The sequence below is a fragment of the Pelodiscus sinensis genome, chromosome 9 (genome assembly GCF_052426305.1).
Source record: "Pelodiscus sinensis isolate ZL-2025 chromosome 9, ASM5242630v1, whole genome shotgun sequence".
Lineage (NCBI taxonomy): Eukaryota > Metazoa > Chordata > Testudines > Trionychidae > Pelodiscus > Pelodiscus sinensis.
Window position 1 is genome coordinate 2,260,387 of NC_143060.1, and position 17,326 is coordinate 2,277,712.

General features: G+C 60.1%; 1 protein-coding gene across 2 annotated transcripts in view; it reads left to right on the forward strand.

Moving 5' to 3' along the window:
- The window catches only part of DMAP1 (DNA methyltransferase 1 associated protein 1), a 46,948-nt gene that overhangs the window by 17,976 nt on the left and 11,646 nt on the right, over positions 1–17,326 (forward strand). For both annotated transcript variants that reach the window (XM_075935802.2, XM_075935803.2), the window contains exons 5-8: positions 4,354–4,512; positions 5,437–5,604; positions 6,649–6,834; positions 8,509–8,580. In XM_075935802.2, coding sequence (XP_075791917.1) covers positions 4,354–4,512; positions 5,437–5,604; positions 6,649–6,834; positions 8,509–8,580 — 585 coding nt within the window. The remainder of the gene's footprint in view (positions 1–4,353; positions 4,513–5,436; positions 5,605–6,648; positions 6,835–8,508; positions 8,581–17,326) is intronic.

Consider the following 17,326-nt stretch of genomic DNA (forward strand, 5'->3'; position numbering starts at 1 on the left):
AGCACAAGCCAATGCAGGTTTAATCAAAACCTGAAAACAAAAGGCCAAGAATCTGACAGTCCGAAGCATCAGGAGACTCATCAGAAATCAGACTGGACGCTGCATTTCCGTCAAGTCGCCCCATCAATTTAGCTCCTCCGGCATCGTCATTTGCTTTCAGATGCTTATGCGTGAGGTGGTCTGCCATTAGGAAGGGGGCTCGCTGCTGGACAGTATTGTTACGTAAAGTCACCCCTAGGCTTCTCTGCAGTTAAGCGCAGTGGTGGGGTGAAATGACAGATTCGTTTCCGTGGCAGCGCTGCGTCCTCCCTTCCCTTGACTCTCAGCCTGGGCAGGGTTTATAGCGAGATTTCTGTGGGTAAGTCTCGCCAGTCTGACTCGAAGGTTCTAGGTTCGTCCTCCGTACGCCAGGTCGCAGCTTGGCAGAAGCATAGAGTTCTGTTTCTAGAGGGCCGGGGGGTCCAGAACAGCAGGCAATACCACATTAAAACAAGCCTTATGCTGACAGGTATTAAAATGGCAGAGAGAACAAGGCATACAACCCGGAGTGTGCAGATTAACGGATTCTCCTCTGATGATAACATTCATCAGATTTGTCGTATACATTGTACTTGTCTAAGTGTACAGATCTAGTTACCCGATATGATACCATACTCGCATAATCCTCTGCCCAACGGCCGAGCATGGGAGAACCCGAGGGACCTGGGTGCAGGGTGGAGTATGGAATATTTAGAAGCAAGACTGGTATAGAATAGATGATGCAAGGCAGAGAGATACTGAGAGAGGAGTGTGGCCTCCAGAGAGAACAAGGGAGCACCCCCGGAGAGCCGTGGCCGCAGCAGACCGAGCTTCCTTACTTCCATAGTTTTTTATCCCTCTCGTTGCGTCATAATGTCCAACCCCTCACCAGAGCTGGACTGTTGCACCCCCAGATTCTGTGAGTACACCTTGATTGGAGGGTGATCTCTGGGCATCTATGGTGACATCACTTGGCGCCTCCTTGGAATGGTTCCCAGCAAAGGAAAAGTGGGAAATCTTGTGGTTAGGTACCAGGAACCCTGCTCTCTGCAGTTAGCTAAGCTTGGCCGGTTTTGGACTTATTGAGCACCACTAGACAGAGTCACAGCATCTGTGTACCGAAGGCCCGACTGGAGATTTCCCCACGGGGGGTCTTGCATCGTTCTTACCGATCTATACAAACACACGGCATTCTTTTTAAAAATGACGTAACCCTCCCGTATCGCTCTACTATTGCCAAAGCTAAGTCCACAGGATCAGTCCTGCAGGCTTTGTGGTGTTCCCGGCATTCCTGTTAAAATACAGAGACAGGGATGGGATAGGAAAGATCTGTCTTGGCAGGCTGCAAGGCCCCGGTGGAAGCTCCGGGTGTTGACTGTGGACCATAGCTCGCTTTCTTCCTCAGGCTTGCTGCCTTGCTTGCTTTTAACATGCTCCCTCATTCTGTCAAGACGAACACTGACCCCGCGGCTGTGGTGCTGCCGCACCAGGCAGCCTCCCCGCGCCCGTCTTTACCTGTGCAATGTCTCAGCACTCGTTTCCTTGTTGGTATCAGGGTGTGCATTAACCTGTCCCCCGGCACCTGACCTTGATCCGTAGAGGCGTGATTGCGCAAATTCCGCGTCGCACGAAACGGGTGCAGAGAAACAGGCAGGCAGTGTTTCCTCGTGAGCCAGGCTTTGCACGCTGCTGCCATCGCTCGGGTCTTCCGACCGCCGCCGTGGGGGGCTGCATTTGACACAGCGGAACTGCTGCAGTGTCTGTCGCGGAAAGTGCTAGCGTTTAACAGAAAGAAGCCCTGGAGAAAATCCCGAGTGGATTGATAGCTAAATGGGCATAAATCTGGAAAAACTGAGCCCTGTTAGTTAGAAACCCGGAGAATTTGCCTGTGAAAATGGATAAAACTGAAAATGTGGCGCACTGAGTATCGTATACTCCCCTTCCTGTCCTAGAGTGCATCACTAGTGTAAGTTGCTAAGGGTATGTCTAGAGAGCGGGGCTATTTCGGGATACCCCGCCTCTTTTAAACACGCCCGTTTCGAAATAACGGGTGTGCTATTTCGACATCCCTGTAGCCCTCGTTCCATGGGTTAAAGGGCATGTCAAAATAGCGCATTATTTCAAAATTTGGCACTCTGTAGACGCGCCCCATTTAGAAATAAGTGATTTCGAAATACAATCAAAATAAGATACTCAAGTTGCCTAGCGCAAATAGCGCATCTTATTGCGAGTTTAAGGTGCTGGGCAGACGCGCCCTCCCTGTGCAGTGGGAAATGCTGCTGTGTGCTGTTATAAATAGCTTCTGTCGTCAGCTTCAGATCAGTGCGGAGTGTTTTTACTTCATGTACGCCACACTCACCAACCCCTGTTAAAGGAACATGATGAAGGTTGCAAAATCAAGCACTGAAATGCCAGAATCAAGGTTGCCTGAACAACCTTAATTCAGCTCCCTGGCTCATACTGTTTGTCCATAGGACCTCTGCTTCATTCATCTTGCAGAGTGGATGATACTTCATGAGCCGAGGCTCATTGTCACCCCTGCCTTACAGCGCGCGCGCCATTCAAACCCTCCTGGGAAACCAGACTGGCTAATTTCCTCGTCGGCTTTGCTGTGGGGCTCACTGCTGGAGGATCTCAGTATTCCCAGGTGATACGAGGTGATGGGGTGTCCTTCTCTCCATTCACAGCAGGGAAATTGAGGCCCGAGAGAGGTTAAAATCCAGAAGTAGCTCCGAATTCTGGGTGCTCAACGTGAGCCAGCGAAGACCTGGCTTTTTTGGGTAGCATGAAATGACACTCGCTGTGTTCCAAACGCAGCTTCCATTGGCTTCTGCAGATCAGACCTCAGAGTCTCAAGCAACAGGCTGATTCATCCCGGGGCATGCCCGGCCGAGCTGGACAAGTGGGCCCGTGCTCGCTACGTACAGGTTGTGTCCTGCGTGTGCCCAGGAGGCCGCCTGACTTCTGGCCTTTCGCGTCCCTGGCTTTGCAGCCGTTCGTTGTCGGGTGTGTGGAATTCCCTGGGCTTCCTCGCCCGGCCTCGCAGCGCCGCTCACGCGGTTCATCGGCAGGGCTGGCACCGTGGAGGTTCCGCCGCTAGGGCTGGGGGGCTGTGCAGGAGGCGTCGCCGTCCTCTCTCTGTGTGGACCAGCACAAGAGGGGCTGCTGAGGCGGGGGGGGGAAGAGACCCGAGGATCTTGGCCTCTGTTCCATGCTCCTCAGGGGAGCGTGCTCTAGTGGGCGCAGCCTCGTTTGTCCCGTCTCCCCAAGCTGGACCTTTTTGCCTGTCTGTTTTCTCCTTAGTTTTTCATCACCCTCTGGGTTACAGTTCCTCCCCCCAGGGCCCTCGGTTGATCTCTCTTCCCCCGAGTTCTCCATCCCCACTTGCTTCCGGACCCCCTCCAGTCTCCGTGCTCTCCCTCGCTGGATGTCGGGTCAGCCTGTCGAGCTCCGGGCCAAAACCCCACTAGGGAGCCAGGCAGCTGGATTGCCAGCCTGGAGCGGACCCCAGGGCCACCCCACACGGTGTCCTGCCTCTGGCAGCGGCCGATGCCAGATGTGGAGTGAGTGCCAGCTGGCCACGTGGAAAGGCCACGGATGGTGGGCAAGAGAGCAGGTGACTGCTGGGTGGGTGGCCCGTGGCGGTGCCACATCCAACGTACAAATTCGTGGGCCGGGGGAATAGAGGGCCGGTTGCTGGCTGTGGGGGGGCTCCCAGTTGGCGGGGGGGGGGGGGAATATGCAACAGCAGACGAGGCTCCCTTGGTTGCTAGGTCCCCGGGAGTGCTGGGGTGCTGCTGCGGGAGGGGAGGGACTGGGGTGGAAAGGACTTTGCAGAATGCAAGGTTGCTTGCTTTCGGGCCGGGCCTGAGCCAGTGACCACAGCCTGGCATGTAGCTTCCTGGGGCTGGGAGAGCAGGTGGAAAGGGGCACGCGGGAGGGCTGCAGTTGAGAGGGGGAGGGGGCCGCGGCTGAGCCGGTGGTTGGGCCCCTTGGTGGAGTGCTGCCCCGTGATTGGAGGAAGTGAGACTGCTCGGCGGTCTGGCCAGGGCTGGGCCCCTGGCGATAGGCACGTTGGAAATGCCTCGGGACAATTACCAAATAGCCCCTGGGGGGCCCCTCGTGAGCCTGCCCTGTAGCTCCGTCCTGGCAGCCGCTGCCCCGGGGCGTGGGCCCACATGGGGATGGGCACCAGGTGGGCAGAGACTGGCGGCCCCTGGCCCTCCTGTGCCGGGTGGGTTTGGTTTCTCCGACGCTGCCGCCGGGAGCAGTTGGAGAGAGGCTCCGCCTCCGGGGGGCAGCACGATGAGTGAGGTCCCTCCCTCCCCCGTGCAGACGGTGCAGGTGCCCGTGTACTCGGAGCAGGAGTATCAGATGTACCTGCACGACGATGCCTGGACCAAGGCGGAGACCGATCACCTCTTCGACCTCTCCCGGAGATTCGACCTGCGCTTCGTGGTGATCCACGACCGCTACGACCACCAGCAGTTCAAGGTGAGCGGGCGCTGCCGCGGGGCAGGGGCGCTGCTGCTCCGCCCGTTTCTCATGAGAGCTGCCACCACCCCTGTTCGAGTTAGCAGGAGCCAGAGTCCCTTGCAAATACCCTGCCGGGGAAACAACTGGCCCTGCCCTGCCGGGGAGGCAGGCTGAGCTGCCAGGACCCCCGGCTCGGAGTCTCACCGCTGGGCAGGAAGCTCTAATGCTCGGGGAAGGGTCTCTGTGGCCTCGGGCTGCTCCGGGACCTTGCAGACGCCTGTGGCCCCTGACGCGTAGCCTGCTCCACGGAGGCCTGGCCAGCCCTGGGGGTGGGCAGTGTCAGGGGAGCCCTGGTGAGATGCTGCGATGGAGGGCAGGGAGCTGGGCTGAGTGAGTCCAGGCCGCGCAGAGGCCCCGGGGGAAAGCCAGGCCCGCAGCTGGCGGCTCATCCAGCAGGCCCTGGCACCCGCGTGGGGGCTGCCGGGAGGAGCTGTGGGCTCGCTGCTGGCTCAGTCTCTCCGAGCAGGAGAGAGCTGCGTGGCAGGGAACCCACATGCCCCAGGGACAGAGCAGCTGCCCAGAGCATCTGAAAGCACGTTAAAGGAAGGGACAGTGTCATCGTCTCGGTATAGGGCCAGGGAAACTGAGGCACAGCGTGTGCACTCTCCCAGTCTCACAATGAGGCAGCAGCTGCCCCGCCTGGAACCCAGGTCTCATGGTCTCCGCTCCTCTCCTGTCCCCCCGAGGCAGTCGCAGGGGCAGGCATGGAGGGGAAGGTGCTTCTGGCAGCATTTGGGTCCTGTGCGGCTCCGCGCCGGAGGGACGGGCCTGCCCCCGTGCTGCCCAAGCCTTGCGTCTGCAGGCCTGGCCCCCTCCCCCGCAGGCGGGGATCCCTGCGGAGGTTCCCTCGTAACGCTGCCCGCTCTGCTGCGTGCTCCCCAGAAAAGGTCGGTGGAGGACCTGAAGGAGCGGTACTACCACATCTGCGCCAAGCTGGCCAACGCGCGGGCCGCTCCCGGCACCGACCTGAAAGTCCCCGTGTTCGACGCCGGCCACGAGAGACGTCGGAAGGAGCAGCTGGAGAGGTTGTACAACCGCACCCCCGAGCAGGTAGGGAGTGCGGGAGGGCCGCCCGGCCACCCCTCCAGACCCTCACCCAGGTTACTATGGCGCTGGGGGGCCAGGCACGTCTCAGCACCGCACACACGCGGCAAAGCCCCACGGCCACGCCCCTGTGGGTCAGAGACGCCGAGCGCGGGGGCACAAGTGCCTGGGGGGCGGCGGGGGCGAGAGGAGCGGGGTTCTGGGCTCTGAGGGTTGACAGTGGTTGCTTTAGGGTGCCGGGGGGGGTTCCCCCTTCTTCACAGCCTGGGCCGAGCCTGGGTGGAAGGGCGGAAGTGGACGTGAGCCCCCAGCACCCTCTGCACTCTCGGGGGCGGGCCCGGGGGCCCGGACTCCTGGGGGTGCAGGCAGTGCGGAGCCGTGAGGGCAGCCGGCAGGAGCTGGGCCCTGGGCGGGAGTGTGCGTCCGTGGGCGGTAGTGTCTGCCCTCTGGCTAGTTGCTGGCAGCTCGCTGCAGAGGCCCCCGCCCCAGGTGGGGTGCTGCTGGGACAGCTCGTGGGGAGGAACCACATCCCCTGCGCTACCCTGTCGCCTGCTCCTTTCCCCTGGCCCCCCGGCTGAGCCCAGCCTGTGCCGCTGCCGCTGCCCTGGGCTTTGGAGCTGGCACCCTGGCATCCCCCATCAGCTTCCCCATGGCGGGAGCGGGCACCAGCCCGGGTAGGGTGGATGAGGCAGCAGCTGTGGGCAGGGGGGTGGGGAGGGGTCCCCTTGGCCCAATGGGTGGGGCATCTGCCTGTAGAGTGCAGGGCAGCAGGAGCCGCTAGCGCGCTGCCAGGTGCCGCCTTCCCAGGGCCCAGCTTGCCCCCCATAGAACGGGTCACTCTGCCCTCTTCCTCCGGGGGAGAGCAAGGCGCGGTTGTTGCCAGGAGAGCGACTGACCCGGGGACCTAGCGCCCCTGAGGGCTGGGCTGGAGCTGCCTGTGCAGGGGAGGGCGGGGAAGCCAGCGCCCGGGGGCAGGGCTGGCGTGGGAGCGGAGCTGCTCCCTGGCCTCGCTTTGCGGCTCTGACTGCCTCTCCCCGCGCCGGCCGGCAGGTGGCAGAAGAGGAGTATCTGATCCAGGAGCTGCGGAAAATCGAGGCCAGGAAGAAGGAGCGAGAGAAGAGAACCCAGGACCTGCAGAAGCTCATCACGGCTGCCGACACCACCACGGAGCAGAGGCGGGCGGAGCGCAAGGCTCCCAAGAAGAAGCTGCCGCAGAAGAAGGAGACCGAGAAGCCTGTAAACATTTCTTGTCCTTGCTGCCCTGGGGAACATGGGGCCCCTAAGTTTTTCCGGCCGGGGCCAGGCACTTGGCTCCTGCGGGCTGGGGGAGGTTGTTTAACCCTAAGTCAGGCCCGTTTTTGGTAGCAAAGGGGTTCAGAAACTAAGGAGCCCAGGATTGGCGGGTTTCAATTCAGCTCAGCAGTTTTGGGCCATTGCCTTCCCCCCGTGCCTCAGTTTCCCCAGATAGGATGGGAATGACTCTACTTCCTCTCCTCCCGGGGGCCCTGGCACCGAGTCACTCCATGTGTGTGAAGTGCTAGGGGCTATTTGCATTAGAAAATCTCACTCCACTGCTGGTGCCAGCCCGCCAAGTCTGAGCAGTGGGTGCGCGGCGCCGCAGCCCGCGCTGTTCTCCTTCGGGTGGCGGCAGGAGGAGGGCCCAGCTCTCTCGTGCCCTTTCTGGCTCCCAAAGGGGGCCTGTGGGCAATGAGGAAGGGGCCCCCAAAGCCAGGGCACTGTGGGGCAGCTTGCCTCGGCGGGCCCACTGCCAGAGTGCTGGGCGCAGACGGGGCTGATGGGAAGTGGCGTCCCAGCCGGTTTGCTCTGCGTCGCCCGAGGCCTGGCGGGCGGGGTCTGTCCCTGCGCACGCCCCGGCCGTCCCTGTTGTTACACTGGCGTCATTTCAGCCATGACAGAGTCCATTAGGAGTCAATTACCAACTCGAGCAGGGAAACGGTACAAAAAATTGCATTTTAACTACGCGTGAGAATCAGGGGCTGCATCAGCATCCTTCCAACAAAGGAAAATCATTTACCAAAGAGTCAGTTGAGGTGGACGCGGTTACAGCCTGTGCAGCGTGCGAGGCCGGTGAGCCCGGTTAATAGCTTCTGCGCGCCGCGCCGTTGGCACCGACCGGCCGAGCCACGGCCCTGGCGTGACCCCAGGCGCACGGCGGGACTCTCCCTCGGTGGGAAGTGGAGCTGGCGCGCTGCCTTGCGTGTGCTCTGGGGACTCCTGGCTGGGCTCCCTCGCGCTTCTTCGCCCCAGGGGCCCAACGATTGCCTGGGGCGGAACGCGGTCACCTCCAGCAGCGTGGGGCTGCTCTCTGGGGCAGTGACTGAGGAGGGCCAGAGCCCAGCCTGGAAGGGTCCGGCAGGCGTTTCGTTCCCGCGAATGCCTTCTGGCTGGCGTGCTCGTGTGAAAGGCCCTCCCCAAGCATCTGCTAGGCTGGCACTGAAACCCGCCCGCCCCTGCCTCTCCTGCTCCCCTGGCACCTCGCAAGCCGCGCAGAGTGGCAGGCTATGTGCAGGCGAGACTGTGTGTAGGACAGTGCAGGCCCCGCTCCAGAGCAGTCCTGCACGTATGGGGAGCCTCCCCGGGCGCTCGGAGCGGTACAAATCGCAGACTGCCCGGCTCCTGCCCTGGCGTGCGGGGCGTGGGAAGGCCAGCTCCTGGGCCGTATGTTAGCCCTGGGCCCCGTCAGAGGTGCATTGGTGGCAAACCCTGCACAAGGTGGGCGTCGGGCCTTGGAGCTGAGGGCTCGCCTCAGGGCTTCTCTGAGGTTGGCTTGGGATTTTCCTCTCCCTCCGTCTGGCAGGTGGCGGTGTCAGGAAATGGTGTTTCCCTCCCGGCCGCTGGGCCAGCCCGTGTGTTTCCTCCGCCAACACATCCTGCCTCCCTCTCTTTCAGGCTGTTCCTGAGACTGCTGGCATCAAGTTTCCAGACTTCAAATCTGCAGGGGTCACACTGCGGAGCCAGAGGGTAGGTTGCTGCCATGGCCTCTTGGGGCTGCTGTTCCAGTCGGTCTCCCTGTCTCTGTCCCGAGCCGGTCTCCTGTGATAAGTTCTCGCCTCTAAACTAAGCAGCCTGGTGCAGCCGCATAGGCTGTAGCCTGGCACACGGGCGTGCTGTGGGCTATCGGCCAGCTCTGCTTTGTGGCAGAGCGTCCAGAGCCCTGAACCCGCCGATGTCTCCCGCCTGGCCCAGACGGAGCCTGCAGTCAGATGCCCCATGCCTCTGCGAGCAGCCCGCTGCAAGGTGTCCGCCAGGCCTCCAGTGGCGACTTGCACGCCCTGGCCTGACCCAGTCACCATATCTTAGCTTCAGAAACGCGTCATTTGAAAAGCCCCAAGTGCCTGGTGTCCCCTCAGGGTGAGCAAACAGCAAACCCCGGCCTGGTTTTAGGTGCAAGAGTCGACATCTCTCCTAGCCAGATCCTGATCCAGATAACCCAGCTGGGGACCAGTCCCGCAAACCCCCTTGGCCTGGGAAAAGAGCATGTGTGTCGGCGGGGAAAACCCACCGTTCGCTATTTCGGGGTTGCCATGGTGTCAGCGGGCGAGTGGCGCCACTGGGTGAATTTCCAGCGCCACTTCGGGGGCTGGTCCTTTGAGGCCAGAAGGCGTGCAGGGCCTTTGGGCAGTGCCCTGGGCGGGGGAGAGCACTCGGGCCTGTGTGTGTGAGCTGCGGCCTTGCCTAGGCAGGCTGGGGGTCCCGTTTTCTGGGGTGCTGCCCCTGCGCTCAGCTTTGCCGGGTGGTCGGGCGCTCCCAGGCTCTGGGCAGCGAGACGCACGGGACGGTTCACGGAGACACGGAAGATGGAAATTTGAGTCTGTGTGGGACTCTGCGGCCTTTGCCCGCTCCCTGGGACCTCTGAGGTCTCCCGTGCATGACGGAGCTGTGTGTGTGTGGGGGGGACGGGGGGGGGGGTGAGCCGCAGTTGGTGCGGCGCTTTGGAACCCGTAGGGTGCTGCAGTGGGCTCAGCGCTAGGACCGTTCTCTACGCCACTCGCAGCCGGCCCCGCCGCGGGAATGTGACGAGGGGTGGCGTTGGTATGAAGCGCCCAAAGCGCCCGTGGCTACTGGCCAGGCTGGCTGTGAGGGGTTTGCTCTCTGCCTGTCTGCTCCTCAGGCGTGTGAGAAGAGCCGTTTCGGCCCTAGGGGGTGGTGTTTGCAGCCAGATGCACCTTCTACGTTATGTTTTATCAGGCACTGGTGGCTGCTCCTCCGCTAAGGCTAAGTTGAATTTTTCACACCAAGCAGGGATTCATCTTCTTGGTTGTGTATGAGAAATGCCCCGGTCCTCCTCGCGGTGACAGCGCTTACTTTGGGCCGCCGAGTGGATTGCCGAGCGTTCACCCGTGGGTTGCGACGAATTGGTTAGTTACTGAAAATTAACGGTAGCCTGGCCCTCGCAGAACATGCGCCTCCAGCGTTGGGTGTGGTGCGTCTTCAGTGGCCGTGCTAACAGGCTGACCCAGACTTTTCAAACGTCCCATCTGGCCCAAGCCCCCGGAATCGGGTGCGTCGGCTGCAGGTGGAGACGTGGGTTACAGGGTCCGTGGTCGGTTATTGCAGCTGGTCGTTTCTCCTTCTGCAGAGGCTGAAGCAGCCTGATCAGGGACTCCCACGCTGCCTTCGCCATGGCTGCAAGGCCTGTTGTTCTCAGGGGACGAGGCCAGAGGCAAAGATGCCTTCTGTCACCCGCTCCTCATGGAGATCCTGGCTGCCTGCGGGGTGCTGCCATCTTCCAGGAGGCCGTGGGGTCGCACTGCCCCAGAGCCCTACGGGTCGCACTGCCCCAGAGCCCTACGGGTCGCACGGCCCAGAGCCCTACGGGTCGCACTGCCCCAGAGCCCTACGGGTCGCACGGCCCAGAGCCCTACGGGTCGCACTGCCCCAGAGCCCTACGGGTCGCACTGCCCAGAGCCCTACGGGTCGCACTGCCCCAGAGCCCTACGGGTCGCACTGCCCAGAGCCCTACGGGTAGCACTGCCCCAGAGCCCTACGGGTTGCACTGCCCCAGAGCCCTACGGGTTCTCGTGTGGAGTCGCTGCAGGGCAGAGTCAAGGGGCTTTGGGTGCCATCGCTGCTTGTCAGGCCTGGCTGGGCTTGGAGTGCCCCCCCCGCTCTGACTTTTCCCGGGCTTGTGCGTGGCTTGGGGCTGCCTGTCACATCCCCTTTACCCAATTGCTGAGCTGGGCGCTCGGCCTTCGCTCCGCCGTAGCCGTGCAGCCTGGCAACGAGGAGTGTCCCGAGGCGGCGGCGGGCGGGGGCTGAGCTGGTGGGGTCGCCCTGCTGGGTTGCGGTGGGGGCGGGGGCCAGGCGGGTTGTCTCCGCTGGGGACAGCGCTAGACCCGGGCGTAAAGCAGAGCCCTGGGAGCGTGCAGAGCTGCCGAAGGGCTCGCCGGGCGAGCTCACAGCCGGGCACCTCCCTCCAAACGAGGCGTCCAGCCAGCGTGCTGACTTGCTCCCCGCTAACTAGAATCCTGTAGACAAATTGCCGGTCAGGCCAATTAAAAAAGAAATAGGGGGAGAAAAGCTTTGAACACAGCTTTAGTTCCCATTGATTCAGATATTCACCCTCCCTGGCTTTTAAATATTTACTAGCCAGCCGAGCATTTTTTTAGCACTGATTAATGAGTTACAATTTACTGTGGTTGTTTTTTTTTTTTCTTGGGGGCGGGGGCTGGGTTCCTGCCACCGCTCCAAGATGAATGAGGCTTGCGGTGAAAGGCTGGGGAGGGTGGAGGGCTGTGTGCGTGTCTTTTAAAATGTTTATTCTTCATATTTGATCTGACCCACAATTAAATGGCCAAGCACGCTGCCTGTTTACTCCCCGTCAGTGGCTCTTGACGCTGCTTCTTGCCTGACATTAATGCAAGCCCAGACCTCATCAGCTGCTAACATGTGAAACATCTGTCTCCCTCCCATGATCAATACCGGCCTTTCAGAGCTGGGGCTTGGAACGCAGCTCCATAAAATATCCGTTATATTTATTTGGGTTTGATAAATTTAATTACTTGGAGCAATTAATAATTTATTTGTTCGCTATTGATTGCACTCCGAGGCATCTTGGTGAGATAAGCTGATGGCAATCAGCACGTCCGTCTCAGGCAGGAAAGCATATGTTTCCGAGTCAGAAACTTCCTCTGGATTAGAGAGCCGGGCTGTTCCTGTCGCTTCTCTCGGCACGTCTCCTGTGGTGAAATGGCCACGCACAGCCCGGCTGCACGCCGCGGCAGAGCACACGTGGGAACGCCACGTTACCCTTCGCCGGGGCCCGGCGCTCCGATGGGGGTCTCGTGGCCCAGGAGTGGGGAGGGAGCAGGTTGTGCAGGTGATCCAGATTCATGTCTGTGGCGTTGCAGGTGGGTGTAGGACACCTGGCGTACCTAGCAAGGGGTACGGGGGGGTGCGTGCATTCCGAGTACCCCTCCGCTTAGCAGATGTCCGAGTCTAACAGCTAGTGGCCGATTTGGGAGGGGTTTCGCGAGGCTGTGTGAGATACAGGGATACAAAATACTAAACAAGTGGCTCTGTCCGTCTTTGCTCGCAATACAAGCGCAAGGGAGGACAGCCAGGTTGTGGAATTGAAAGGCAGCCAATTAAAAATTGCAAGAAGGAAATACCAAACAGGTTGAATGTGAGGTGGCTAACGAGATTGCGCCGAGTAACAATAGCAAGGGTTAAACCCCCCCGAATCGATGCACACACTCTTGCTTCAGGGTCAAGCAACCTAGAACCGGAAAGGGCCAGGACTGACGTGGCTAGGGAGAATATTGGTCCTTTATTTCGTAACATCCTGCTGCAAGATTGGTTGGACCTGCCTCCCGAAGCAGGGTGTTAAAATGCGTTTAGCAAAGGAAATGTGGTACTGCTGAAATGGACCCGAGCAAAGCTTTGAGTGTGCAGCCAGCCTCCTGGTATGCGCGCTCACGGTCGTCTCGTCTTTGGTGTCACCATTGCGGTGTTTCTCAGGCAGCGATTGCTTTGTTTCAACCTTAGGGACATGTCTGTGGCGTCTTGTGCTGTGCACAGTGAGTTATCCTCTAGTGTACATCTCTTCGCTCCCTTTTGGGGCCCACGATGCGTTATGCACCAAGTATTCCTTGTGTTAGTAATTCTGTCACCAGAAGTATCGGACTCTGAAAGCAAACGTTCTCCTTGGAGATAGACGCTGTTGCAGTTTTTTAATTGCACGTAGTTTCTCAGCCTGTGTATCTGAGAAATGCTGCGTCAGACACCTCAAAGTGTGTTTTGTTGTTCCGTGCAATTTCTGTATGTGCTCCTCTTCCCTTGGTTGAGTCTCACGCACGCTCTCGATCCAGCTTTTACAACTGCCTCACGGAAATCTCGCTAGTAAAACCTTCTCTCTCGTGTCCTAGAAGAGTTTGGTGTGTACAGACTTTGCACTTTTTACATGGCTGCTTGAACGTGAGTCATAGATTTAGTCTGCAGAAGCGAAGAGTGAGGGGGGATTTGAGAGCAGCCTTCAACTTCCTGAAGGGGGGTTCCAAAGAGGCTGGAGAGAGGCTGTTCTCAGTGGTTACGGATGCAGAACAAGGAGCAATGGGCTCAAGTTGTGGTGGGAGAGGTCCAGGTTGGATATTAGGAAAAACTATTTCTCTAGGAGGGTGGTGAAGCCCTGAAATGGGTTACCTAGGGAAGTAGTGGAGTCTCCATCCCTAGAGGTGTTTAAGTCTCGGCTTGACAAAGCCCTGGCCGGGTTGATTTAGTTGGGGTTGGTCCTGCCTAGAGCAGGGGGCTGGACTTGACCTGCTGAGGTCTCTTCCAGCTCTATGATTCTGTGATTTGCCATCAAGCCAGGTGCACTTTAAAATGGTCATTTCTGTAGGTGCACGCTTGCAGGTTTGTTTGGAAGAATGCTAGTCTCTTTGCCCCGGCTGGGACCGTGTTGAGCCCCGCGGGTCCCGAGGCGTAGCTAGTGAGAGTTCATGCTGTCATTTAATTGTAAGCCACCCTGTGGGCCAGCAGACAGTGCAAACAGCATGCAAGGTGGGGTGTAAAATCCCGTTTAATTGGTTAACTGGCTAAACGCTAAGTTTAATTGATCACAGGCTAGGTGGGTGGGATTCCCACCGCGGACGAGGGCTGCTCCAGCCCCTGCCAGTTAACTAGAAGCAGTAACCATTACCATCTCGAATGCAAGTACGTTTTGCTGTTGTCTCGTCGTTTAAAAGACCCCCCCTGAAGTCGGTTCCCCCAGCACCGCCATGTCACTGTAGGACTGTGGCGTTCTGCCTGGCGGAGCTGAGGCCGGAAGGGGGGCAGGGTGGTGTTTGATTTGAGAAATAGAATGTGATTGTGTAATTAAGGCCTTATAATGTATGCACACGAGGCGGCCAAGGTCAGATTGCACATTCAGACTTGATTTCCTCCCTGCGTTTAAACGCTCAGCCCGTCAGTGCAGGTTCTTGTGCCTTCAACATTCCACAGCTGCTTGGCAGCGGGCGAGAGGGAGCCCCCCGTCCTAGGGACAAGAGAGTATTACTTTGGGCGCTCTCCTGCAAACCTCCCCGCCGCAGGAGTCCCACATCAGAGCAGACCCCTTCCCCCACGGGGAGCCGGCTGTGGGGAAAGCCTTCCCCAGCTGCGGGGAGCTATGCCGTGCTAGCGATGGCCCGCTCTGCCGGCACAGCTGGATCTTCGAATGCCGGTGGCTCGCTTTGCGAAAGGGTGGCAGGGCCGGGGGCGGAGGAGTCCCAGCTCGGCAGGCGCGGGTTGCTTGCGGCTGCTGGCTGTGAATGAAACGACTCGAGAAAGGCTGCTCAAACCGTAGAGGGACCCAGAGCGCTTTAGCGAGAGCCCCCGCGTGGGCATTTCAGCCCCCGAGTCGAGTTTCTGAGGAAGTCGGGAGCTTCCGAAAGTGGCCGGTGCCTAATACAAGTCCTGTGCTGAGAGCCGGCCGTGGCGGGGGGTCCCGGCTGGTCTGATCTCCACGCAGCGGGGTCCACACGAGCCCCCCAGCAGGGTGCAAAGATGTAACCCCCGGGGCTCTGTGGGAGGGCTCGTGTTACGGAGACTCCGTTAGTCTCCCGGGGCAGTTTGCCGCGCCGCTGGGTCGTGTTAGAAGTGAGGAGAAGGAGGCGACGCACACAAACGACCCCGGTCTGCTCTGTGGGGCTGTGTCCGCACCTCTTCCGCCCTGGGCTTGTTCGTTTCGTCTGCAGCGGGTCTGGCGCTCGTTAGCACGACTCTGTGAGCTTCCGCAGAGGTGTGGCTAGGCCCGCACCAGAGGTGTGGATATCCCCGTTGCCCTCGGGTGCTCGGCTTTGCCACCAGGCCTCCGCCCCCCCCAACACCAGGGATTGCTCCAGCAAGGGTGATGAGCAGGCAGGCGTCTGGGGGCGCCCTGCAGCTCCCCGGCCCGGCGCATTGTCTCCCCGGCCTCGAGGGCCCAGGCCTCCTTGTCGCCATCTCAGGCCACGGGGGAACCGCAGCTGCGCGGCTTCGTCGCACCGGGGCGCGCCGCCCGCTGTTTGTGTGTCCCCAGATCATGCGTTTAACGCAGGGGCTTGTCGCGGGACGAAGAATCGCAGCCCTTAAATGAGAAGCGCTTGGTGCAATTAGGCGCGGGCTGTGTTGCCCAAAGAGAGGCGAGGAGACGCTGGCAGAGGAGGAAAGCGCCCCAGATATCTTAACCTCCCAAATCCCAGCTCATCGGCTTTGTGACTGGAGCAATCCGTTACCGGGGCCTTTCCAAACAATAACGAACTGGGCCAGCTCCCTCTGGGGAGGGAGGGAAAAGGGCAGGAGCCGGCTAGGGCCATGTTTTTTCATCAGTCTTAGGCTGGGGTGGTGCCCTGGCTTAGCTCCGTGCGGGGCCATTGGGAACTCACCCGGCGCTCAAGAGCCAGGCCTGCAGGTGGAGTTCAGACCCCTCCGCCCCACATGCACTGCGCCCATCCGAGCCAGGCAGCCCTGCTCTCCCGATGCATGCTGGGACCCGGGGTCCTGTTGCTCTCCCGATGCATGCTGGGACCCGGGGTCCTGTTGCTCTCCCGATGCATGCTGGGATCCGGGGTCGTGTTGCTCTCCCGATGCATGCTGGGACCCGGGGTCCTGTTGCTCTCCCGATGCATGCTGGGACCCGGGGTCCTGTTGCTCTCCCGATGCATGCTGGGACCCGGGGTCCTGTTGCTCTCCCGATGCATGCTGGGACCCGGGGTCCTGTTGCTCTCCCGATGCATGCTGGGATCCGGGGTCCTGTTGCTCTCCCGATGCATGCTGGGATCCGGGGTCCTGTTGCTCTCCCGATGCATGCTGGGACCCGGGGTCCTGTTGCTCTCCCGATGCATGCTGGGACCCGGGGTCCTGTTGCTCTCCCGATGCATGCTGGGATCCGGGGTCCTGTTGCTCTCCCGATGCATGCTGGGACCCGGGGTCCTGTTGCTCTCCCGATGCATGCTGGGACCCGGGGTCCTGTTGCTCTCCCGATGCATGCTGGGACCCGGGGTCCTGTTGCTCTCCCGATGCATGCTGGGACCCGGGGTCCTGTTGCTCTCCCGGGGTCGTGCTGGGACCCGGGGTCCTGTTGCTCTCCCGATGCATGCTGGGACCCGGGGTCCTGTTGCTCTCCCGATGCATGCTGGGACCCGGGGTCCTGTTGCTCTCCCGATGCATGCTGGGACCCGGGGTCCTGTTGCTCTCCCGGGGTCGTGTTGGGACCCGGGGTCGTGTTACCTTTGCAGCTCTCGTGACTGGGCATCAGTCCAGCACCCGGAGCGGGGCTTGAACCCATCTCCGCAGGCCCAGCAGCAAGCCAGACTGACACGTGTCCTTTTGTCCTCAACCTCCGCCTGCCTCCTGGGCAGCTGCCTGCTTCCGTCCGCCTTCCGGACAGGTCTGCGTGGTGCAGCTCTGAGGACGCGGCATCTGCTGAAAACCCCACGTCTGTATCCGCCCAGCCCAGGGCTGGCTCCTGCTTTCCCCTGCCACGAGGCAGCCGAGCTAACGGAGCCTCCCTAACAGATTATCAGCGGCCTGTGAGTAATAGACTCCTCATTTAGTTTTAATACATTTTGCATAGAGAGCAATCAACCTTCATCAGTCTTTAAGATGAATTGGCTTAGCCAGCTAAATTTTAAAGATATTAGTCCGACAGCAGCCACATCAATCATAACATTTTCTTAATGATGGTAAAATTAAAATATACTCTTGCGTTGCGAAACCGATGGAGCCTTCCTGTTCACAGCCAGATCCTCCCCCGGAATTAAAGGGAAGCTTAATTGATGGGCTTTTAGCTTACGCCAGGGGTCTGCAACCTCTGGCTCTCGAGCCCAAGCTGGCTCCGTGCGGAACCAAGTTCTGGCTCTTTTGACATCCCTGAAACCCACGCACCTTTCCCAAGGAAACGTGAATTCAGCTTTTCCCAAGCGCAGGGCCCCCCTGGGGCTGGAAAGTGCGGGGACCGGGGGGCGGCCAGTTGTGGTGTAAACCTCAAAGAAATACGCAAAAAGACGCAGCAGCCGAAGTGCCCTTCAGTAAAGTCTGTGAGCACAACGGTCCGTTTCCGTTCCTATTAACCGTCCTGTCAGTGTGTATCTTCCCTCCTGCCAGGGGCGTCGTCCGCCTCTTCTGCATGGCGATGTGGCTTGGCTCTTCGGTTTGAACAGGCGGCCCTGATCCCAGACAGCCCTGCTCCCCTGGTGCGCCCGGTTCAGTGAGCGCTGCCTCCTGTCACTTGGCCGAGGAGCGCGACGCT